A 26,597-nucleotide genomic window follows, 5' to 3' on the forward strand; every position below is an offset into this window, starting at 1 on the left:
AACGAGTCCCTTTTCTTTAGATTTTTAAATGACGTAAAAATGTTTTTGCAAAGACATCTGATGCATTAGGGAATGTTACTTTTATGATGTAATTTTAAAAGTAGAAAAAAAATTGTTCTACAATGACGAATGAATGGAAGCATTTTCAACTGTTTAACTCCAGTGGTTAGTTTCATTTTGACCAAATGTAGTTGTGTGACCTTAATTAAACAGTATTTCATATCTGAGGTGAGTAAAACATTGTTTTTCCTCATTAATATGCTACAAATGTCGGAGGCTGTGAACATGACTACCTCTGCATACTTTTCTGGCACAATCAATCAAGAGAAAACAGTAGATGTCATTCAGTAGATGCTCCATTTTGCACATGCCCATAGCACTGTTGCTTCACTTCTGCTGCTCCCTGAGGACAAATGTACATGCTGTCTTGGGGACTGTATCACTAATGCTAATGTTAGTGTGCATGTGACACCAGACTGAAGACTTTTTAGTACTAACTACTACAGTAGCTACCAGAATAGGTTAGTGTGAGGGGCAAATTCTAAATGTTACTGTTACAGCACTAAGGCCGTTTGGTAACACTTTACTTGAAGGTATCTCCATAAAAGTGTCATGACAGTCATGACACATGAATCCTAACCCTAACCCTAACATGTCATGACAAAAACCGAATGACACGTAATGACAGAAGCGTTACGTCATAAACGTTTATGACTTGTTTATAATGTTTATGACAAGATACCTTCAAGTAAAGTGTAACCAGCTGTTTCTATGAGATTTAAATTATTGTCAAACAAAAAATGTCTCTAAAACTCTTCAGTCAGTACCACATTTTATTGAGAAAAATGTCTCATGTTGATGTCTTTTTGTATTTTTCATATTAATTATTTCCCAAAGTACCCACACAATGATTTTAATGAAGGAAATAGTAAGAAGAAGCAATAGCAACCTATAGAAAATGTTGAAAATGTAGCACATATTGTGAATAAAAATATCACTCTACAAAAATGTTTACTGTATCTATGCACATACCTAAAATACAAAGAACTACCAACTAAATAAGTATTTAACAAAAAGCAGACACAACACAAAAAGACAAAAGATAACTTAAAAGAATATTTCACTTTCCCTATGTCTCTGTTTGCATTTTGAAGGTAGTTTGTTTTAACAAATGTTGATGTCATGAAGTATTGATATGAAAAGGTCAACCCTGTCTCCTACAAATTACATTTGTGACGGTGAATATGGTGAATATGTTTTGAAGGAAACGTAAAGCTGGCAGGATTACATTTTCAATCAACATAATAAACTAAATTAAAATGTAATTAGCATATAAGTCACAATAAATGTTGATTCTGTACTGATCATATCAATACAATGTAGCTTTTTATTAAAAAAAAAACATTGCCAGTGAACATAATCAAGCCGGCAATTACGTTAAGTAGCACAGCGTAATTGGAAAAACTTAAATATATTAAAATAGTAATATTAAAGTAATTTGTGTTAAGGGTTAAGAAAGATACATAGTTGTGCATTGACTCAAATTAAACAAAGATGGAAAGATGTTTGTAGACAGCAACCTACTGATAGGAACAGACAGATTGAATATTGTACACAGAACATAATCTGTGATCTTACAGTGTTACAGCACTAGGAAACTATGTAATATTGATGAAATGGAGAGTAAAACCAGAATATGACATGACTGATCATATCACTGGTTGTGGCCCTGTAACAGCGAAATACCATACATACTAAGAAAATACCCCAAAAAAAAAAAAAACACGTCCAGCTAAGTTCAATCCAAGTTGGCAGGTTTAGCCTTGTTCTCTCTCCTGTTTGATTTTTTATTTTCACACCGACAACATCTAGCATAAGTTAGTCAAGATGTCCAGAGGGTGTGTTTTAAAGTCACCCCAAACACAGCTTCTCACAACTGCAAGTGCGTCCATCTACAATAAAGTGTCTTTGACTGATTAGAATTTGTTGTCGACAAGAATGTCAATTACTTGGCATGGATGTAAAATGGTAATGAAAGCAGTCAAACTGAAAGTTACCAGGAGACATTTTGCCACTTCTAATCACTTGATTTTACAGCTCCCATCTGCAGCTATTTAAGCCAATGTACCTCCGTGTTAATTAAAAACAACAACATTTGTGGGCAAACTAAAATAATGGCAGTGGCAGATAATGAGTTAGCCCTCTAAACAACTACTATTTGAATTTGTCCTAGTATTTCAGGTTCACTGAAATGGGGACACACATTTAAAAATGAACTTGACCTAATTTTTTAGGTCAAGTTCAAAATTTCCTTTTCGACCTTCACCATTTTTTTTAATCCTTCTCTCTTCTTGCAACAGTCAAAGAGAAATAGTGTAGAATACAGTAACAGAGTTGAAGCCCTTTCCAGCGATTACATGACTGACTACATTAGGGCTATGCAGGATGTGCTCTTTCTTGCTGTTTTACACCCACTCACTTCTCTTTTTTTTGTTCACAAGTACCATCATTTGAGAGGAGAACCATTTTTCTTCTACCCACATTTTTTTTTTAGCTAGTCCTAGATTTTTTTTTTTCCCATGTAGAAAAAACGAAGTCATGTTGGAAGAGCACAGTCCCAGCGCGGTAAAGCATCACCAAATCATCACAGCACTCCGCTGAGCTATTTTGAGCATCAGTCCCTTGACAGACGCGGCAACTACGCAACAATGTTAAGAAATTCCCCTCTGTGTGCTTTCCATATCATAAAGGCAAAGGCTAGAGCATTGTAGACTGAGAGGGGAATCGTTTCTCAAGTTCTTCCACGATGGAGTTCATGTTTGGGTTGGGTTGAATCTGTGGAGGTGGAGGATCCTCTCCTCCTCCCCTCACTTCTTCTCCACCTCCCCCTTCTCCCTCCTCTCCTCCTGCTGCTGTTACTGCTAATTCATCCAAGTCAAGAGAACCAAGAGAATCCACGGAGGCTCGGCTCTTCAAGACCTTTTTGAGCGGGATCTGTTTCTGATCTATCTGGCTGAACATGTTTGCCACTGACTTCTCAATGTCCGCAATGTTTTCGATGTTCTTTAAGATTCCTTTCCGCTCTTTTCGGGGAGGTTCGGGCTCCGCAGGTAGGGGTGGTGGTGGTGGCCGGAGGGACACGGGCCGCAGAGCCGGTACCTCGGAGAGTGATGGGAGTACAAAGGTGGATGGACGCAGGAGTGAGGGCGACAAAGGGGGAGGGAGAGGCGGGGGAGGGGGGGGGGGAGGAGGAGTCTGCTTTTCTATATGGTTGGAGTGAGATGAAGCAGGAGAGAGAGAAGCAGAGGAGGAAGAGCGGTGCGGAGGAGGAGATGATGGAGGAAGAGGAGCGGATATGGGAGGCGGAGGTGGTGGGGATGGAGATATTGGTGGTGGTGGTGGAGGAGTTGACGGAGGATCAGGGATAAGCTCTGAATTGACCTGAAGTCGTTCTTCCCCACTCTGATTTCCTGTTAAATTTACCCCGAAGCGTCGCAGGACAGGAGGAGTTGGCTTGTGACTTGGAGGAGGGGTCCCTCCATCATTTTGGGTGACAATAATACTCGGAGGACCCTCTTTGACCTGAGCAGTTAGAACATTTGGGGGAGACTCTGGGAAAATAGAAAGTATGATATCAGGCGACAAAGATCCTCGTGAATCTCTGCTTTGCCTTTGCCTCATTTCCTGGATTGCCTGTTGCTCAAACTGTCTGGCTTGTTCTTTGACTGTCAGCTTGGGTTCCAGATTTGGGCTTCCCATTAAGTCGGAATCCAACCCACGGTCAAATCCTGAATCCAGACCAGCATCTTTACTCTCCTTGAATTCGGCCTTTAGAAGCTCCAGCTCCCACTGAACGGGATCCATGACCACTTGCCGTCTCAAAGTGTCAAACATCTCTTTTCGATGTAACCTTGATGGGAGAGTCCAGCTGTGTCCAACCCCAGATCCCCATCCGCTGTCACTGCCACTGTACCCAGTGAATCCCACATCTCCTCCAGGGGAGCTGCTGAGCCTCAGCCACGCATCTCGAATGCCTTTCCTGGAAGGGGAGAAATTTCCAAGAAGGTCTCTTCTCCTCTGGTTTCTTCCGAAAGTCTCTGGGCTACTCAAAGTCCCATCCTCATGGTAGATGGGATTTTTGATAGTCAGGGGGTTTTCATCAGAGAGAAAGGTGACGCTGGACTCAGACTTGGGCAGGTTGTTGAGTACCCCTCCGTTAGCAACGCACTGACGATGGGCAGCGATCGCTCGTGTGGCAAAATCTGAGATCAGACGTTGGCGGTCGCTTTCATCCAAACTGCCACCACTCCCACCAGCAACACTGTGGTTTGACCGGCTGGTACATGCATGGAAGAAAATTTGAGAGAAAAAAAAAGATGGAATGAAGGAAGAGATAATAAAAGAATTACAGATAAAATATGAGGGAGAGGAATGTATAGTGAATTGGAAAGATGTAATTATATAAATCGAAGCTAAATAAATGGAAGAGGGAGATAGGGACTGAATGAAATTCAAATAAAAGAGCAGCAATGCATAGAATGGTTAGATAAGATGTTTTTATAAAGGGGAGAGACAACAGAAGGATACATAAGGAATGGTAGAAAGGCAGATACAACAATAAAACGTCTGCTAAAGCTGTTTGATAGATGAAATGAAAAGAGACTTCACATTAAGAGATAAATGAGGACAGGGATGAGAGGAAATGGAGGAGGGATCTTAAAAGAGGTAACCGCATTTTCTTTCTGTGCTGTTTTTACCCGAGGGGCAAGAGATGGCGCACTAAAGAATAGTCTTGGAACACAAATGAAAAGAATGCAAATAGATCTTATGTACGCTAAAAGTGGTGCACTACAAAGACGCCACTGCATCACGACTATAAACAACGCCAGATCTGTTGGGGCAGGGGTAGACAACTGTGTGTCATGATGTTTTGAGAGTATGCAGATTTTCTTACAACAAAAGACTGATTATATCCTCCTCTCTGGTTGAAGGTGCACTAATCTGTGAAATCTCAAGTTTATGACTTTGTTAAAACTCTGCAGACTCTAGGTTCTTCATGGCACATGCCTGGCTACTTCTATGCTGTAAGTCAAATAATGCAACTTTATCAGAGTTCTGATTCATTACTGATCGGCCACAATCAACCTTCAGCAACACAACTTTGCTCTCTGATCTACCAAGGTACAACATACCCTGCACATGAAACAAGAGTAACCACTGACGAGCACGGACACAAACACAAAGGCAAGAAAACGTTCACAGCATAGTAGCAAACTACAGTAGTCACAGATGTGAAGCAATTTTCAGCATCCTACTCACTTTTGTCTGTTAGTCATGGATAAAAGGTGGATGGATGAGAATGAGAGAAGATGGACAGATGAATGCATCAGTCAACATGAGGAAAACAGGAAAAGCAGAGTGATGAAATGACAACAAAGAATGATGTTATAAATGTTCAATGTTGAGAGCTAGTAGAAAAGGTTTATACAGTATGCCTTATACAATGAAAACCATCTACTTTTGTCCACAAGGGCTAAAGACCTTGCACATTAACACTCTGATATCAGTTGTTGAGAGAAGAAAGTATTTCTCAGTGCCTGTCTGGGGAATAAAACTGGCAACTTTCAAGTCATAACTTAATTGCCATACCGTTATAGTTGTCATTATGCTATAAGATTAAGAATAGAAAAATGTATATTTATTGATCTGTTATATAAAGAGCAATACTCCATTTTCAACATTGGGGAACCCCATTAAATATTAAGAGACTGCAGAGTGTAGACGTTAAAGCATTTCATAATGATTTCATCTTGTTTCGGAATCACATGAGATCATTTATTTGAGTTTTTAATAAAATGACGATGTATTTGCAATTTTCCTTTCTCTTAGTTGATTTTCAAAGTAAAAGTTTTAAAATATACACTGTAGCTATCAGGTAATCTTAAAACAACAGTTGCAAATTTTCAGTATAATTGTGAACAATTAGGCTTTATTTTGTATTTTATACATACGTTGAAGGTTATGAGATAAAATGTTACCTGCTGTTTTAAATTGAATGGTAGTCAAGACATTAACCATTATAATTATGGAGCAAAAACAACATTAAACCTTACAGTGGCCAAGTTAGCCTGGAAACAATACACATTCCAGTAAAAAGAAGTTAAAAACAGTAAATAGGAAGGCATGTTATACACATCTAGTTATTACTACACAGCACACGTGATGACAATAACATGTGTTGTGTTGCTAAATAACATTACTTTTAATTTAAGTTTAAAAAACATGCTTCATTTAATTTGCTGCTAATAATAAGTGAAATGACACTTCATTTCTCATAGGTAATTGAAAACAGACATTAAAACCCAAACCTGTCAAGAGAACAGCCAAAAGTAATTAAAAGAAAAAAGAAAAAGCCTCAGAAATCAGTCTACTGAGCAGTTTGATAATGGCCCTTAATTATGGATGTGGAAACTTTTGCACTTTTCCAGGTTTTATACTCTTCAGGGATTATTTAGTCTCTACAAGATTGCAGTGATAATACAGAACACTAGTATTGCACAAAAAACGCATGCACGCACACACACGCACGCACACGCACGCACGCACACACACACAAACACAAAATACCCTTCTCACCACAATTAAACATGCTCTACAGCTTATCAAAAGAATTAATTATCGCCCAGGGTGGTCTTTATAAATTACGGGATGCATTTATTTCAATTATCTCATATCCAAGTTAATTTCCACACAAATGTTTCAGAGGATCATTTGGGCTAGTTAGTACACACACACACACACACACACACACACACACACACACACACACACTCTCTCTCTCTCACACACAGTTGGAAATCCCTTGTTGTCATTTGGAGATAGTTCCTACCATCTTGCATATGAATTGCTCTCATGTTAATAGGAGTGGGGAGGCATATCAAGGGCAGACAGGACTCCGGTGATGCATGTAATGTTGATAAGAGTTCCTCTCAACTTCTTCTTAACGCCCCAGTAAGAAATTATAAATGAACTATCTGTGCATTGCCTTGAGTAAGTGTGTGTATGTGTGTGGTTGTTAAAACTTTCAGATAAATGTTAATACAGTGTCTCTACATACAGTCACCATTAAACTCTTGTTTAACCAAGCCAAAATGTGTCAAACCAGCAGAAATTGGCAAGAGGATGAATTACACTAAATGTGCTAAGAAAGAGAAACGGGGGAGCTACAGTAAGTGGTGAAGAGAATATGACTAAATTGCACAATAACAAAGCAATGTTTGGAAGCAGCATAGAAGATTCAGCACTGATAGGACTTGCGATGTAGGACATAATTAATAAAAAGTAAGTCATTTCCCCAATATCATCAAAAAGCTGATTTATATTGCATCAAGTTGCCGGCCATGGTTCCCGGCCTTATGATTGGGAACACTACATTTTCAAAAAACAAGCAAATTACTTGCAAAGCAACCATTCAAAATACTCATATTGCAATTTGCTGTGAAGGCTGATCAAGAAAAAGGTCACATTTGCACGATTATTATTTTTAAAGTGGTATTGAAAGCAATTAATGCAGTCAAAGTGACTATTGTTCTGTAGAGAGATTGTTGACCTTCATTTTATCATTTGTATACAGTAGTGAGGACATTGGTATGCATTGCAAGGAAACTGACAAGGAAAAAGCTGCATGTTGCTGAACTTTGTGAAGATAAAATTGCAGGGTTTATCTGTGATTTGGTGCTATGTGGGGTTAAAAGGCTGTGCATAATGTCCTCTCTACATAATGTCGGCTTCTTTGGACACAATTAAAAATTAAGGACAGAAAATGTCCCGAGACCACAAAAAAAGCCAAATGAGGCCACATTCACAACAGTCTGAGGCTGCTCCAACAGAAATTTTCAGATTAACAGATCAATCCTTGCAAGGGCTCCAAGTTTAGGTGTGATTTGAGAAAGTTCAACAAAGCAACTTAAGTGTGATGATTTAACAAGTTTTACTTTCAGTAAGCGGGTCTGTCTGAGTTGCTGTCACTGGTCGATCAAAAAACATCTCAGCATCCTTCAATCAGACTTCAAAGACAGTTAATGATGTATAATTTACTTTAACATTTCAATACATAGAGAAACTTAATCTACATCAAGATATTTAAGAAGAATCTTTATAGGCTGAAACGTATGGCCATTTTGTGTAAGAAAGGCAGTCTTATTATTTATCAGTTTGACATGAAACTGGCTCAAGACCTTTGACCAATTAGTTTAAATATTGGCCTTTTCTGACAAGCCTTTAAATACGGTTGTTGAACAAGTCCATCGATGATGTGGATGTGTTCAGTCAGTAATCCAGAGTGCACCAACATTAAAGCGGTTTTGTTTACTTGCAAGATGCACTTTCACAAGTAATGAAATAAATGGCATCACACATATAACATAAGGATGTGAAAGAGTTATTATCACACTACAAATGTCTTCATGTTGTAATCACTTTTTTGTCTGCATTGTTGTGCTTTGACTTTGATATGAGCTTTACGCCATGCCAGTGTTATAGAGTTTGTTGTTGTGCTTGACGGTTGTAGGTAATGCACTTTGTCAGTTTTCCTGATGTTTGTCCATTTTTCCTTTCCTTTCATTTATATTTGTGATATGGATGTATGTTTTTTTTTACTTTCCTGATTCCTACTGATCGTATTTGGATGTTGGGAACTATCAATCTTTCGAACTGCATTTTGTGTTGCCTGACATAGTACAGGTGTCGTAGTGTGAAGAATGTTTCCTGGTATCCAGAATTGCTCCATGTTTTGAAACTCTGAATGTTATATTGCTCATGATTTATGCTTATTTTCCCTTAATTTCTAGTACTTTGTGTTATTGTTTACCATTGCCTTCATATTTTCACACAAAGCTGTCAAAGCAAGAAAAGGTACACTGCCATTAAAAAAATGTGAGCTAATGCATCTGCTTTGGCTCATCAATATAAATGCCTCTTTCACACTTCACTTACATGGCGTTGTCACCCAGCTCTTCATACAGGTTGTTGGCAGTGCCTCCCCCAGGTTTGCTCATTGGCAGTGCCATCTGGATACGGGCGGTCTTGGCACACTCTGCCTGGCGTCTTAACCCAGCAGAGAGGAAACACAGTTAGTTGTCGAAATTTAGAGTAAAATCCTGACCTTAGAAAGTAGTAAAAACGGTAATAAGGGCAGAGGGGGTTTACAGGATAACTTTGGTCTATCCATCTCTATCTGTGTCCTTAAGCAAGTCATCATGTCAACTACTCATTTATTTGTATATATTTCATTTCATTGTGCAATAACAACAATGTGTATATTTTCACATTTTACAATATATTTTTTTTACTACAGTATAGTGTAGTAGTATGTGTAGTGTAGTGTGTGTAGTTTTCAGCTATTTAGTCTGTCCACCATTTGGGTCCAGAAATATCTTAACAATTTTTATATTAACTATTGTATGAATTGCAATTCATTTTTGCAAGCCATGGATGCTTCCCAGAGGAAAGAGCCAGCTGACTTTGTTTTTCTCTAGCACCACAATAAGGCTGACATTTTTGTTTTTTTTCCGGGAAAGTTCTCAACTGTTGGATGGATTAACATAACATTTTGCGCACACATTCCTGTCCAGCTCAGGATGAGGTGTAATCACTTTGGTTTTCCTCTACAGCCGTCGTCAGGTCAAAGTTTCAGTTTAGGTACAAATTTGGTTTGTTACCAAATCCATATAAAACCAAGGACATTCCCATCAGTCTCATCTGTACTTTGTTTGTATTGCTTAACAAATGTTAGCATGCTAACATGCCAAACTAAGATGCTAAACATGGTAAACATTATACCTGCTAAACCTCAGCATGTTAGCATTGTCATTGTCAAACATTTAGTACAGCCTCACAGAGCTACTATCATGGCTGCAGACTAAGTCAGTGGAATCCTATTCTTGACCTGAAACACTAGGTTAGGGTTATATATAAAACTGTGATTCATCATCAAATTGTTTAAGTGCCTCTCTAGATTGCAGATTTTGCAACACATATGCTGAACAGTGTCAATTGTAGCAAAAACTAAACTAAATAAGGACACATTGGATTTTACTTCATTTCCCAAGATTCTCTTGAATTACTGTTGCTTTCATTATTTTTTTTAAAAAAGGACCTGGCGGAGCTTGTGGAATGGGACATCAAGGTGGAAACAACAAACATCTATTTCCCGGTACAATGTGTTCACTTCATCTATGTCCCAAACCATTAAAATGCTAATATATGACATGCGTAACCATCTGGCATTGGTATTCTTGTCCAGGCAACATAACATGACCTGAACTCCAATATGACCACACAGACATATTTTAATAAAAGCCTCGGCCTTGGACATTTACTGATTCCGTGTTCTTCAGGATTAATTTGTTTGATTGTCCGCTGTCCTTTCTGTTTCACTGCCCTTGCTGATTTCATCCATTTTATTGAACAGTGAAAGTCAATACATTAATCACAATGAGAGGTGTTTAAGACAGCCAGGACATGAATATTTAGGAAATATGTAAACAATACTTACTCTTTGAATCTGGTGGTGATAGACGCAGCAGACGAGAAAAAAGAAAGATGAGTGATTATTAGAACCATAAATCACAAAATACCTCGTTAGCCAGGTTTACTTGTTGTAATTTACAACCCAGTTGGGCAATTGGTCGTCATTACTGTCAACAGAGACTAGTGATTATTATGCTGATGATCACTACTGTTTTTCTTTCTTCAAATCTCCTCTCTCCTCAGTCTGTTATTTGTCTCTCTTTCTCAGCAGGATGAGAAGCACTCTCCAAAATGCACTGAGTCAGTTTATATGTGTGTGTGTGCTTGTTTATGTGCGTTTGAGAGACGGATGAAATTAATAGCCTTTCACAGTGGTTAGCTAAACAAACTAATAGAATTGGCACTGTGGGACAGGCTGCCATGCTGCATCATCTAGGGAAGTGACTGGCCCAGGTGATAAAATGAGAAATAGTGCTAAAGGACTTCCTGTGGGAGAGACTTTCAGCTTTGTCTATTTTCATTGACGTCTGCATTCACTTCTGAATGGCTTGTCTTTGTTTGTATTCCTGTTTGGAGTCAAATCCTCCTTTTTTTTTTTAGACAGACATATTTACAGAACTTAAATTCATATATACATACAGTGTTGGGAAGTAACGGAATACATGTACAGGCGTTACGTATTCAGAATACAAATTATGAGTAACTGTATTCCGTTACAGTTACAATTTAAATAGTTGGTATTTAGAATACAGTTACATTGTTGAAATCAATGGATTACATGACGGTACTTCTGTTTCACGGGTTTATTCACTCTCGCAACTCCATGCATTTCCCAGAAGCCCCAATATAAAACGAAAAAATTAGCTATTTGCGTGATCACTGATAGAGGTAAAGATGGAGCCGGAACCGGCACAACAGAGCCAGGGCAGTAATGTGTTTCTATCTTGGAAATTCAAACAGCATTTCACATTAAAGAAAGAGAAGGGAGAACGAAATATAATTGTGCACTGCAGTGCAACTTCTGCTTGCCAGCAACCAACTTCCTTTCAGCGTCCAAATTACTCCACCTCCAACCTGAAGAAGCATCTTAAAGTAAGTTATTTTTAGCCAAGGGTAGTCGTCTGCTGTAGTTTTACTGGTCACCTTGCTATTTTATAGTTGACGTGTGACTTTACATTCTCCTACATGCTGATTTACTAGCCCCAGAGCCGTTGAAAGACTAGCCCCGTTTGACATGTTAGCTAACGTTAGCTAAAATTAGCTCATGGTAGCATAGACTGCGGTTCGATTTTTGTAGTATGCAGTTCGGGACTACAAATACAAAAATCAATCTGCTTGTTTAGGTACACATTCAGCCAGTTGGAACAGAAGAGCACACCAGAATAGGCCTGTTTAGTAAGCTGTATGTGATGACCGCATTCCTACTTATAAAATGCAATTCAATGTGGAAGTAATCCAAGTATTCAGAATATGTTACTCAGATTGAGTAACGTAACGGAATACGTTACAAATTACATTTTTGGGCATGTATTCTGTACTCTATAACGGAATACGTTTTGAAAGTATCCTTCCCAACACTGTATACATAGATAAATTATAATTTAATGATGTTGATGTTGAAATAGTTTTATTTCAGGCACAATTACATCAATAGCTAGAATGCCTAACCCAGGAATATGTTACAATACAATAGATTTAAAATCTGCCTCTGGGGTTTACACAATCATCCCCCTAACAAGGCATGCAAGAGGAGTAAACATGGACAAAGAAAGAAAAAGGAGATGGTTGTGCATTGATGGGCGGCTGAGATTTGGACCGACAGATTTGTTAATCTGTCTCTCAATACTTTTCGACCTCCCTACCCTTTCAGTTGCAGTAAGCTGCAAGCCCATTTGCTCCTAATGATGTCTTTGGTGTCTTAGTTCTTTTCATGGGATGTGTTGCTATAAAGGAAAGTATAGAATATTGCACAACACAAGCCAAGAGAAGGACAGTAAGATCCTACACCCTCATTCAGTCTGTTGTCCCCGATTAAAGTGCCATTTTTAATCCAAAACTGTAACAAATACTACACATAACTCATACTTACTGTCTGTAGGTGATAATGACGATCAGTATGGCAGGAACACAGCAGATAATGATAATAATTGCCAGAGCCAACAGCGCCCCCTCTGTGTAGCCAATGGTCTGCACAGCTTTCTTTACACTGGTCACCACTTCAGGAGTTCGGATCTCCAGAATCCGTCCACCAGGAGGGAGGAAGGGCTGGAACTCTTTATTGATGTCCAAGATTTTACCATCAAGAAACCTTGGGGTGAGAAATGCAAATGTAACTGACACCATGTATATTTAAAAAAAAAAAAATACTCAGTGCAAGTGATGCCAACATAGCTCCCAGTCAAAGTGAGCTCAAAACTAAGAAATAACTTTTCTTCTTGATTGACTAAGCTGCCAAAAAGTACAGGATGGACTTCAACAAAATACCTAAAGACTTGTGAGAATGGCAGCAATCCAAAAAACTAATTGAGGTCAGTTAAATTAGGAATGACTTAATTGTGATGTAATTTAGGTTAGGTCTTGTATCATTTTATGATATGAAGATTTTTAGAGCTGCCAATTTACTTCTCATGGATTTGTTGGCAAAGTTCTTACTTGTAGAGCTCCTGTCTAGATACAGCTCTATTTGTCAGCGGGTCGATAGCATAAATCATGAGGTCCGACTTGGTGTAGTCTTCCTGCTCCATTCCATCACCATAGCGATGGGGCCCGATGGTTTCCACGATAACCTTTGCTTCCGGTATCTGTTCCTGGACGTAACGTTCCAAAATGCTGCGGATTAAGTAATAATGGATTTTGATTGGTGGGATCACACTACTTTAACTTCTTAAGGATAAGGACATGGCCAACACACATTCATGTACTGTGGTACACAAAGTTATATCTTTGTGGAAACAGGCATGTACCTACAATCCTCCAGTCACAGCACTCACACCAAACAAACACATAAAAACAGATCAGCTCGGCAGACTCATGCTGTGAAATATTGATTTCTGTCCCTCCAGGAACACCTGCTCACAGCAGGAACTGTCCTACTAAGTTGTGTGCATATGTGTAAGTGTAAAAGACAGAGACAGAGAGTGAGTTAAAGAGAAAAGATGAAAAGTACTTTTAAACATTACAGAGTTATGTGTAAGGCAAAAGAAAGCAGCAACCTGACTGAGCTTTGAACATGGCAGAATTATCACGTTATATAATGAATAACGCTGTTTGTGTTTATTATAAACATCTTGTTTTTCTTCAATTAAATAAAAATACATTTGGCAGACTGCTGACAGAGATAATATTACTTGATTCAAGCAAATTCCTAAAAAAGGCTGCGCAGCATGGGAGCAAAGTCAGAATATCTTCCATTTAAGCTGCCACTGCGGTGCCGATACGGTCACTTTTTTTTCAGGGCTCGAGCCCCAAATGTTTTGAGCACAGCAAGAAATTTCTTTAATAGTGTGTTGGCTTCAAGAGACAGAGGATGGGGGAGGAATACAAAGGAGCTAACTGGTAGGACCTACAGAATCTTTCAAAAATCACCATTACGGAAATTTATCCTACAAAAACATTCCTAGAAAAATATGTCCTCATGTTAACATACAAGGATCTGAATGTCTTTAGTGCCCCTAAAACCGACAAAAAAACATGTAAAAAATAAAGACAAACTACATGTGTAACGACAGCTCGGTATGTTTTTATTACATTAAAAAGGGACATTGTTTCCTCTGTAACTGAGGTCTAGCTGTGGTGCCTGTTTCAGTCCCAGTGTGGGTTCTAGTTCAACAAAGCACTTGGAGCTTCATTCTGACTAGGACACTTCATTATGATAAAAGCACTATTTTTAAACACAATACTTTTTTTTTTTTTTTTTACACTCTTTATAAAGTGATTTCCCCATGGAAGCAATTACAGCTTCACTCCTTCCTATGGAGACACATACAGTTACTAAGTCACTATAGAAGAACCACTGAATTTCAATACTGTATGACTTAACACCCACTCTAAAACCAAACCTTTGAACTATTACTGATTTTTCAGGCTTGCAGTGACAATGTACATATGGACAGCATGTGTTTTTTACTGTATGACTGTTCTATGAAAGTACTTATTCAGAGGTACAGTATTAAAACATAGGAAGAAGAGTGGGCAACTTCACACATAGTCTAACAATAAACTTTATGTAAGCAGAGACTCAGTGGTTCAACAGAGAAGGTGTCCTTCAAATACGGGCAGGTGTCACTCAGGGCACATGTTACAGCCAGCTTAATGCTATAGATGATTTATTAATATATTATATAAAAAACAAGATACAGTAGTATGTGCATTACCTGAGCAGCTTGTTTTTGTTTTTCTCCACATAAGTTGGAGGGACATTTGATACGACCACCTGCATGTCCAGCTGGTTCACAACCGATACCTACACAACAGGGAAAACAAACGCAAAAAAAACTAATTTCTACATTTAAACTGAGCTGACAGCACGCTAGATGTAAACTATTTTACTAAACCTGGTCAGATGGCACCTCCACCAGTGGAAAAAAAACCTTAACATTTCAAACAAAAAGATAACATTTCCAATCCAAAACTGCTTGTGAATTAGTTTTCACATTTTCTGCTTCAAGGACATTCTAGGAGCCACATAAAATCGTATTGCAATTAAGTTAAATCATATCATACAACAATAAGGAGAAATGTAGAATATAAGATGAAGGAAGTGATTATAAACCTGCCACCAATGTCAAAAATATAGATATACACACCACTATCTCCGCCTTGCTGCTGTGTCCTTGACCATAGTTGTCTGTAGCAACCACCTCAAACTTAAAATACGATCGCCTCATGTTGCGGTACATGATTGCCGTCTTCACCATGCCGCTGTATGGTTCGATGATGAAGCCGTCTTTGCTATCTTTAGTGTCTTTACCGGCAGGAGGGGGAATGATCAGCCGGTACATCATAGAACTGTAGTTACCAGTGTCTTTGTCCAGGGCCTGTAAAATAAGGTAAATAATAATCACTACACAGTGTCTTTATTCTAACCATCATCATGACACCACCACAATGCCATCATTATCACTATTAAAACGAAATGTCACCATCAACAAAACACTGATTAAGTCATTGTTGCTATTATTAAAATAATCAATTCCATTCTAATGTTCTGTGATGATTAATGATTGTGAGCCCTTCTCTTCCTTGATTCTAGGTGTTTGAGCTGCTAATCAATATGTAGCGACGCCATGTATATTGATTAGTTTAGGACTGGTATACTGTGTGTCTTGTACTTGTCAGTCACCGAAAGGCCATACTATTGTATACTTTTTTCTGGGTTTTCCCTTCCCACTGGGGAAAGCTGCCCTGTTTGTTTGTGTTGTTTGATGTAGTACTCTATATCAGCAGCAGGGGGTAAAGTGGTGCTTTGAGCTGTATGCAGGTCTATTCATCTGTTCTGTCATTCCGGCTAACTATCAAGTCCCGCCCTCACTCACACTTACAAGCAAACCTCACATTCATGTCCAGACACAGACACACACTCAGACAGGCATTGATTTATTGCCGGGTCTTTACAAGAAGGGCTGGGAGTATAGACTACAGATTCCGCTCTGAGACACTCACCACATCAAAAGGTAACGCTATGATGGCGAGAAACAAAAAAATAATTTTTCTCATGGCCGGGGAATAAGGAAATGGGAGCAGAAAAGAAAATAATAAATAAAGGAAATAAGACGGCATACATTTAGAACTGGAGGGAATAGTAAGGAGGAAGGACGAATGGATGTACAAATCTATTTTTTATGTTCTTACTTGCAGATTTGAGTGGTAGGATAACTTTTCAGCAATACATCTGTAATATCAATCACCAACTGCAGCACAGGTGTAAGTACAGACCTGATTATTTTCCATTGCACCTAGAAAGAGTATAGCTGGGTCCAAAATCCACATACATACAAATTCTAAGCAGATGGAAGTGGAAAATTGACAAATTAATAATTCTGGATGGTGGTGAAAAAGCTGCAGTAAAAGAAAAAAAAAGGACTGAACTGCTGGAAAAACAGTGTAAAAGTAATTCTAAAGTCATAGTTTGATTGCCTTTGCTCTGTTGCATCATTTCCTGTAACTAAAAGTTTTTGTGTGCTAATAAAATATAAAAACTGTATATTATATAGCTAAGTATATAACAAATGTTGTATACAAGTAGGATGCAGTATGGAATTGGGACATAGTTTTTGACTTTTTCAACTATCCTCCCCATGATGTGTGTTGTTGAGTGATAGTATCTTAAAAAATAAATAAATGGACAAAGAATTTACACAAAGTTAGCAAGTGCTGTAAACAGTTCAGTGATTTTACAGCCTTTTCCCTTCTATTGTAGTATTTTGCCCATTTTAAAAGGAATTCAACAATGTGAAAGCCAAGATAAAAGCAATCACTCCGAGTCTCCTGCACACCTGCACCTCAGTTAAAAGCATTTTTACAAGATGAGTGAATCACTTGGTAAGTAAGGCCATGTTCAGACAACCTTGTGTGAAAGAGAAATGTAGCCTCCTCATTAATGTCAATGAAAGCACTGGGAGGTGCCTAAGGAGAGCTTAAAAACATGGGGAAAAGGCAAAAAACATAATCTGGCAAAGCACTGCGTTTGCCAATCAGACATAACATGATTGTCACAGTTCTACTGTTTATTCTGGTATTGCCATGATGGCGAATAAAATGATTGTTGCTGTGGTAACTGTCCAGAGTTGCATGATAATTTCTACTGCTGTTGCAGAGTTTTGTCATCTGGCTAGTCTTCAAACTCATCAATGAATTATTTAATCTGGACTTCCTATCTTCTCACAAGTACGTCCAGCAACAGACCTTCTTTTTTAATTCAGGGCTATTTTTGGTATTAATATCCACTAAAATAGAAGGTTGGATTTAGAATTGATCATTAAAAGGGGATAGGAAAGGCTGGAGAAAGGAAGGCGGCTATATTCTGCATTTGCTTTAGTTGTGGTAAGACATCTTGGGAAGACAAAATGTGACAAATTGGTTTTAAAGAACAAAATAATCTTTGGCGGTACCGTCGAGTAGGTTTGCCAATGTGAGACTCATCTGCAATCTGATCAATATTTGTGATTTGGCATCATCTAAGGGACAAAAAGACTGAACTCCTGCACATGCACTTGAACACGTACACTCTGACACCCCTGCATGTAGCAATACACACAGATAGCAACATGTAGCCTGGTACATACACGCACGCACGCATGCACACACAGACAGACAGACAGACAGACACACACACAATACTCATTAAGACAACGTGCGTGCTTCAGACAGATCTGATGGAATTAGTTATACATGAGTGAAACCACTGAGATTGAAAATGCAACGTTCTCTCCACCTCTTATCTCACACAGTCTTTCATCTAAATGTTAGCAAATGTGCCGAGAGCATCCCTGTCCATCTTTCTAGTCCCCCCCCCAACTCCATCTGTTCATCCACCCATGAATCATGCATGTCTTCCCTACCTTCTTCTGTCCAGTCGGTTTGTCTCTCAGCAGGATGCCAGCTATCTTTATCTAACCATCAAGCCTCACTCATCCATCCAAATTCCAGATCCATTCCTTCTCCCTGTGGTAATTGAGCCTACTAGTTGGCTATTAGTTTTCCCGTCAATCTGTTAAAGTATTTAAGGAGGTCAGATGACTGTAGAGCAGGTTACTCTAAACCAACTCCAACCTTGACGCTAAAAATCCATATGCAAAACCACCACCCTCAGATGTTTGCAGCAGAGGAATAATAATTTGGTATACCAGGTTTATCAGTAAGAAAAGCACATTTTTAACGCTTGTGAAACTGTGATTTTGAAAATGACTCTTATGAGTTGCATGCTCTCCCTTATTCTCTCATCTTTCCCGTCACTCTCACTGTGTATGATCTAATGAAGCAGGAATATTCTTAAAACATGTAATAAAATATTAAAGCACATACTTTTCTGCCAGAGACTAGAGTCTCTTGTGGCATCCAGGCTCATTAAAAAATATTGCTACTTCTCAGATACAGGCTGAGGGCTCTGTGACCCATTTTGGGTCATAAAAAGCATTTTAATAATACAAGAGGCGATCAAATTGTTTACATTGATATTAAATTATCCAGAGTTAGGTAAAAAAGAAAGGGGAAACAAAGAGATGTATCAATTCACAGAGAGATATATGCCGAGGGAGAGAAACAGAGAATAATCTTACCAGGGAATCTGTTACTTAATGGACTGAATAGTTTCTTCATTTAAAGTTAACAACACGAATACAAGAACACAAATCCACACGGGAAGCCTAAGCACCTACATACTGAGCTAAGCTGAATTAAGTTGGAAGCTGTCAAGGCTACTTTAGTGTCCAAGTCCTAATATTTTAAGTCTCACATTAAATTAGGGATATTATTTTAAGCAAGAACGGTTCAAACAAGTGGGGACATGTAGAAGGAACTTCTTAAAATACAAAACAAATCCATGCAACAATATTACAAACGGAAGACTAAAAAGTTGTAATGCAGTCAGCCAACTCACATGGAAAAGATTATTATGTCAGTGTAGAATATGTACAGCATTATTGTGTGCCGTATAAGCTCTGACTTTGTCGCTCCCCACAAAGAAACATCAAGCTTAGCACAGCAGGGAGTGGGTGGACTCCGAGCCTACAGGTGGATGCAGGGGTGGAGGTCCTTTTGTAATGCAATATGAACAGCAGGCAACGCCCGCAGCCGCAGCAGCAAGCAACAGCATAGCTTTCAGGTGAGCAGTGTGGCAGCAGGCATGCAGCAGTGAGCAGAACTGGCGGCTTAAGTTTCGTTCCATGATTAAAAGACTTTGTTGGATATATGTTAAGTAAGGGGTGTGCTATCAGAGTGCAGCGGTGACTCGAGTTGGGCTACCTGAACAGGCACGTAGGCTTCACTTCTTTAAATACATTATGTTGCCCATGTTCCCATACTTTTTCTACCTACTGCAGTATGGTTTTATATGTATATGCGTGTATTTCTGTACCTGTACTTGCAAGACGGAGGTAAAAGTTTTAGCATCTTCTGCAACCCCTCCAATGTAAAGAGATCTGGTGAAAACCGGTGGGTGGTCGTTCTCATCCTGGATGTCGATTACCACCTTAGCTGTGTTGGCTAGAACACACACACACACACACACACACACACACACACACACACACACACACTTTATACATTATGATACACATTTGCATTTGACATTACAAAAAGAAGATAAAGGGATGTTGTCAAAAAGAACAGTATTTGGGATAAAAAGCAAACAATAAAATGAGGGCTGCACAATACATCGTTTTATTTCATCATCATCACGATGTCAACTTGCGCGATAAACACATCGCCAAAAGATTGTGATATTGCACTCAGGGATGTTTTGAGTTAATTGAGAGTATCAGTAGAAAACTGCACTATCATTCTTTTTCTATTGGTGCTTTTTATACATTGCTATAAAGCTATCGGTTTTGGAAGGGCACCGTCGCTGCATCCGGGGCTTAGCGCCGCTCAGGACAGTTGTGATTAGTTTAAAAAAATTAAATGTTAAATTTGTTCAATAAAAGAATGTTGGAAATAATTTCCTTTCATTTTTTTTTATTTAAGAAACAATGTGTTGTAATTTAGCAGTATACTGAAAGCAGCAGAAAGGCAGAAGTGAGTTTATTTAATCTGTTTATTTATCGCAAGTAATATCATGATCACGATATTCAACCTTAACGCAGATATTCCTCATAACGTGTTGCCCTAAATAAAATGAATTGAGGACAAACACAGTCATTGATGTAAATCACCCTTAACCAAGACCAACCATCAGTTTCAGGCCTGCAGTTCTGAACCTGCAAGTCCAAACTGTACCACACATCAGCAAGAAAAGCAACAGCAGCCGTTATGACATACCATCATCAGGCAGGCAAAGTTATAGCTTCTGCATTGCCCGCAGGTATCGAAGTAATACAATTGCACCAGCTATTACTATCTTTGCTTGCAGGTGATCATATTTCTACACTGTCTAAAATGATACTGCTTTCACTTTTCTTCTCTATAGGTTGTAGAGGTTGACAAGTATTAAACTGGTCTGACAATAATTGAGCAGCCTCTCCTAGTGGAATATCTGCAGCTAAAGTTACAGCCTATCTCCATTAGGTGATCGGCAGCATTTTGAAAAAACACACAGATACGAGTAGAGGGACTGCAGAGGCAGGGAGAGTTAAAGTGTAAAACTGAAAGCCTGGTTTCAAATATCAAAATTTTCTCTACAACTTAAAACAGTCATGAATAAATAAGCAAAGTTTAAGTTTGGAAAAACATCCTTGGATATTATTTATTAAGAGGGGAGAGTATTTTAGTAATAAATAAAGGATTGTTAGCGTCACTTCCAGTGCTGATAGAAGACAAATTCTGAAAATGTGCTGTGAGAACTATAAGGAACGGACAGATGTATAGGGAGGCTGCGGTCATGACCATTGACATATTGCAGTCGACATCATGGCCTTTCCAAGTCAAAAGTTTTCAAAAATAATGTCTATGCTAAGATAAAAAAAAGAATGTTTTGCATTAATTACACTATAAGATGTATTTTTGAATTACACACACAAACTGCATGAAAAAAAAATTAGATAGATTAAACATTACGGTCAACCGAGCTACACATTCAGTATAGGACAAAACAATGTGCCAACAGCGAGCCTCTGTCATTCATATTCAGTAGTTGCAACTTGGAATGACTCACATTCAGTCTTATCTGGCCAAAAACAGGGAGTTGTGAATCACACCCACGTAAAAATGCAACATAATACATCAACCAGACTCTGTAAAAGGATAAATCATGTGCCAGAAGGAAAGAAAAAAATCCAGGATTGTGTACTTCTCAAGTTATACTCCAAGAAAAACAATTAAAATCACATAAAAAAACTTTGGCACGCAAAAACATAACATGCAGACAAACAAGCAGATGCAAACAATAATCTGCTTATCTACTACAGCCATTGAGACACCAAAACAAAATGTCTATTTACAATCCAAACCTTTTTACTGGAATTAGAAAACCGGATTAACACATTGTTAGAATCTTATTGATTTGCTGCCTGATTAAAACGTGTACTAAGAATAATTGAAGATTTGCTAATGACTACAAAGATTTCTAGATGTAATCCCTGCAGAATGCTTTAATTAAATTCAATAGCTGAATGAAATGACAATAGACAGGAAAAAAAGAAAGTCAGAGGGAAAAGTTATTTTAATTAAAACCGTAAACACCTGGTTTGGGCGGTCCTCACACATACAACTGAATGAACTGTCATTTTTGGATGGATTGAAATAGGAATAGAAATTAAAGAAATTTAAGACAGAATGAAGGAAGAGTATAAAACAAAATAATTTAGTCTTTTTAAAAAAGACTGAAAGATTTTAAGGCTGTGCTTAGATTGCAGCAGGTTCAGTTCAATTTAACCCTGACTTGACCTACACAGATTATTCTGTGCCAATGTTTGGGACAGAATATCCTCGGGAAAGTAAAGACTTTACAGATAAAATCTACAATCTTCCAAACTGCACACCAGCTTTATTTGGTCACTTTGATCCGTGCAAACATGTTTGATATTTAAGAGATAAACTCTGGACATAATTGCACATCGGCAAGACCTGTGATAGCCAGACACAAATATAGAAGGAGGATGAAAGGTAAGCATTGTAAAAACAAACTAGTGTAGCCTACAGGTTCAATAGAGAGAGGGAAAGGCAGTTTGAAAGGTAAGAGCAGCAGCCGAGGCCCATCATAACATGTTTTTTAAGACAACTTGTATAGGGAAAAAGTAGAGAGAGATCCAGATATAATGAGAGTGACTCCCGAGTAAAAGAGAGATGAGTGTATGTGCAAGAGAAAGAGAGAAAGCTAAAGCACGTGGCAAGTTTATCTTAACAATCACACAAAGTGGGTAATGCACTGTTATTTTGTATTCCTTTAGTGTGTGTGTGTGTGTGTGTGTGTGTGTGTGTGTGTGTGTGTGTGTGTGAGTGAGTGAGTGAGTGAGTGAGTGAGTGAGTGAGTGAGAGAGAGAGAGAGAGAGAGAGAGAGAGAGAGAGAGAGAGAGAGAGAGAAAGAGAGAGAGAGTGTGTGTGTGTGTGTGTGTGTGTGTGTGTGTGTGTGTGTGTGTGTGTGTGTGTGTGTGTGTGTAATTAGAGAGAAGAGAATCTGTGAAATCTGCGGTGATGCAACCCAATGTCAAAAGTTAGTCCTGTAATCTTGGAGGAGGAGATCAACAACACAACCACGCACTTACTCTTTGAGGGAACTCGAAAGTTCGAGGACACCACTCCCATGGAGTCTGCTTCTACTCTCAGAACGTAGGTAGAGGTGGCCTCGTAGTCCAGGGGCTTGGCTGTGGAAATCACTCCCGTCGTTTCATTTAATGCGAACATGCCTGGAGAGACAAGAGAGACAAAGGCAGACAGCAAGAGCGGGAGAAAGAGTCGGATGAAAGAAACCGAGAGCAAAATATCAGGGAAAGGGAGATGTTTGCACAGGAGCTATTTTGAACATTGTTTCAATTAGAAGCTTCAGCAAATTGCAAAAGAAAAAAACAAGCAACCTAACCTGAAACCTTTTACCCCTAGGCTACGTTTACGCTTGACATTTCAAGTGTTTAATAATCGGATAAAATCAATATGTAATTTAGTAGTCTTTTGTTCACTCCCATACTGAATCTGTGATCAGGTCTTGTTTTCCCAGGTTAATAACAATAACTTATAGCACACTAACAGTTACATTCATGCTTTCCATGAACTTGCTCGCACACATACATAACTTAATGGTATAAGTGAACCAGATATTTTATCTGAGATCACACCTAGACAGTAAATCCAGCCAACTCCAAAACTGAAACCCACAACAGGCACTACTCTAAATATACTCACCTCCCTGGTTGCCTTCGATGATGGAGTAGACGATAGTTTGATTGACAGCAGCCGCCATGATGGCTCCCACCGGGGTTCCAACAGGAGCCTCCTCACTCACTAGTGGAAACCTGGGAACGGATCAGTCAATCCATATCAACTGATAAGAAAATGAAATATGTACATGTAGACTGTGGGCCCACTCGCTCTCAAGGGTCGACTGCAATTTGTGTGTTATATCTGTCCAAATGTTTTACTTCATGTGGACAGCTTTCCGTACCTTGACTTTACCCCCAAAGATAAAGTGTATGTAAACAGTGTTTACACTCAAAAGAGCTACTTAGAGGTTATAGCAATCAGGTAGGAAGTTATTCTTGTGTTTGGAGATATGGTGAGAGTTGGCTGCTGAACAACAACCCTTTAAAATGAACTAATTCACTTTACCACAACATCTGGATTTAAATGTCTGACAACATAGATCATCAATGCATCGCTGTTGTCCAGCCGAGTGTCAACTGTTGGATGCTGAATGTCAGTCTGAATCAAAACGGTCAAAGCAGTCTCTCACAACTACCACACACCACAACGCAAGTTGGACACAAAAATAAAGTCAGTGAGAGGTTAATTCAGGTTTCTGCAAGTTGATTCTCACAACACACTGTAGTGAACCGAGTCTGTGTCTGGCTGAAAGGTACAGAGACATTAAATACACACAGGGTATGATTTGGAAAAAGGCTGATAATAATTAGGGCTGCAACTAATGATTATCTTCATAATCAATCATCTGACAATTGTCTAATATCAGAAAATAGCCCATCATAATTTCCCTGAGCCCAAGGTGAAGTGTTCTGAGGAAAAATATTCAGTTTACTGTTGTTTGAAACAGAGAAAAGCAGAAAATACTCACATTTGAGAAGCTGGAAATAGAGAATGTCTGACATTTGTGTTCGATATAAAAAGTATAAGATTAGTTGATTATAAACAAAAAAATGGCTATTTATATTCTGTTGACTAGTGGATTAAGCAGCTAATTGTTTTAACCCTTAGCAGTAACATAAACTATACGTGACTTAAGTTAATATACTGAAACATACACAGCCCACTGCACGGTGCTTTAAGATGGTGTACACTGTATTTGGATAAAACTTACTTGATACAGTACATTTGGAACAGGATGTCTGACAGGCCCTATTACTGGCCTGAGCCAGGCAGTGAAAATACATTGCCAATGGCTTTCAAAGAGGCATGGTCTTGTTTTTGTTGACCTGCTTCTTATTGCATGTGGTGGGCAGGTGTCCCTGCTTACAACCCTGACAGCTTTTCTCAGAATCTGGCAGCTCTCAAATTTCCAGCAGATTTCACAAAATTAAATAAACACAGTCCAGTCATTAGGCCAACCGTCACAGCTGGCTAAACATTATAACATGGGCTACCAACTGGCTAAGCTATCAAGTAATCACAACGTGATAAATGGGACTGTTGGGGAGCGCGAGAGTGTTTATGTGTGTGTGTGTGTGTATGTGTGTGTGTGTGTAGATGTTAACTTTCAGCCTAGTCCATTGCAACTCTAACCACCTGCTCTACCCAAAACAAGCAAATATTTAATAAACCTCAAGTTTATCGAATGAATATAGCAGCCAAAATAAATCCTCTTTGAATATATATATATATATATATATATATATATATATATATATATATATATATATATATATATATATATATATCTCTCCTTTTCACAGCAGACACTTTGACTTGTCATAGCAGGAAAAGCACAGGTGTTACTAATAACATTAACGACGGCTCTGTTCTAAGTATCCGAGTCAGCAGTGGCAGTGAGCCAGCATGCACCATACCAGGACCCTGAAACTGAAGCTGCTAAATAGCCATCATGCATTTGACCATTTACACATTTTCCTATTGTGGCATGTCAACATGTCTGCTGTGAACTCAATGCAATGGCTGACATGTTTTCTTTTACTTTTTGAATATATTTTGGGTCATTTCCTGCCTTTATTTGATGGTATACATAAAGAGTGGACCTGAACGCTCCTGAAATGTATTTGACAATATTCATAAATTAAGAAGGAAAATATGGTCATCTTTGGACTTTTTTAATTATACGGAATAGGACTGTAAAAGGATTCAAGAGCAGAAGCTTTATGAATTCACCCAACATATAAATGAGTGTTTTTCCCTGTCCATTCACATTGGTACAGAGAATGAGAAAAAACTAAAGTTTGCATTTATTTAGTTTAGCAGTCGGCAGCAGCACAAATATAGTCCATTAAAAATTGTGTCCCTATTGTGTTGTAGTGCATTTACTCGAAACATGAACTTATTTTATTCCTCTCTTCTCGTATTTAAGTATACGAGAAGTATAAGTATTTTGCTTTTTCCTCACGTTTTCGTCTCTCTCTCCGATCCTTCTTCCCCACTAAAACTTTAATTTCCCACTTAAACCCACTACATTACACATGTCCACCTACATTCTCTTTCTCCAACCATATCTCCTATTTCCTCCATCTTTCCATTCACCCCCGCCGCTCCTCCTCCTATTTCCCCTCATGCGGCTGCTTCCAGCCAACATCCCAGCAGACCACAGCTACAATTGTTATCCATTCCTACCTCTCCACAATGGCTGTTTGAAAGGGGTGAAGGAGCACAATTGAAAAGATGCCCACACACACACACACGCAAACACACGTAAACTATGCCCGGATGCACACTCACTTGCACGCACGCACGCACGCACGCACACACGTAAACTGATACACTAGACTACTTCCACACACAGAATACAATGATACCAACACACACAACTGCGGATGTGTCATAACACATTTACAGGCATAGAGATGCACACAAGCCTCCATGCACATGTATAGTTCATGGCATAGTAAAGACACACACACACACACACACACACACACACACACACACACACACACAGCTTATTATCAAGCCCTTATCCTCCCTCCTGCACTCGCTAATCATTGCTGTCCTAACTACAGCAAGCTGGGCTGATACTGATAACAGAAACACACACATGCCCACAAACGTGTACTACTATACTTGTGGGGACATTGTTTTGACTT

General features: G+C 38.7%; 2 protein-coding genes across 2 annotated transcripts in view; both read right to left on the minus strand.

Moving 5' to 3' along the window:
- pcdh15b (protocadherin-related 15b) overlaps positions 1-26,597 on the minus strand; it is a 150,020-nt gene that overhangs the window by 21,137 nt on the left and 102,286 nt on the right. Inside the window, exons 26-34 of the mRNA XM_078279089.1 lie at positions 23,521-23,630; positions 22,887-23,027; positions 19,604-19,731; positions 15,336-15,566; positions 14,904-14,992; positions 13,183-13,359; positions 12,620-12,838; positions 10,556-10,564; positions 8,995-9,105 (exon numbers count right to left, since the gene is read on the minus strand). Of these exons, the coding sequence (XP_078135215.1) occupies positions 8,995-9,105; positions 10,556-10,564; positions 12,620-12,838; positions 13,183-13,359; positions 14,904-14,992; positions 15,336-15,566; positions 19,604-19,731; positions 22,887-23,027; positions 23,521-23,630 (1,215 nt within the window). The remainder of the gene's footprint in view (positions 1-8,994; positions 9,106-10,555; positions 10,565-12,619; positions 12,839-13,182; positions 13,360-14,903; positions 14,993-15,335; positions 15,567-19,603; positions 19,732-22,886; positions 23,028-23,520; positions 23,631-26,597) is intronic.
- Positions 2,758-5,336, minus strand: LOC144536669 (protocadherin-15-like). The gene is made up of 4 exons (XM_078279931.1): positions 5,320-5,336; positions 4,022-4,336; positions 2,920-3,961; positions 2,758-2,853 (listed from the first exon to the last, which is right to left on the minus strand). Exons 1-4 carry the CDS (start codon positions 5,334-5,336, stop codon positions 2,758-2,760), a joined length of 1,470 nt encoding a protein of 489 aa, XP_078136057.1.

The sequence above is a fragment of the Sander vitreus genome, chromosome 21 (genome assembly GCF_031162955.1).
Source record: "Sander vitreus isolate 19-12246 chromosome 21, sanVit1, whole genome shotgun sequence".
In the NCBI taxonomy this organism is placed as follows: domain Eukaryota; kingdom Metazoa; phylum Chordata; class Actinopteri; order Perciformes; family Percidae; genus Sander; species Sander vitreus.

Coding starts and splice junctions, on each gene's coding strand:
- LOC144536669 (XM_078279931.1), bottom strand. Junction 3,962..4,021: donor AGGAAAGGCATTCGAGATGC/GTGGCTGAGGCT, acceptor GTACAGTGGCAG/TGACAGCGGATGGGGATCTG. Junction 2,854..2,919: donor TTGACTTGGATGAATTAGCA/GTAACAGCAGCA, acceptor GGAGGAGGAGAG/GATCCTCCACCTCCACAGAT.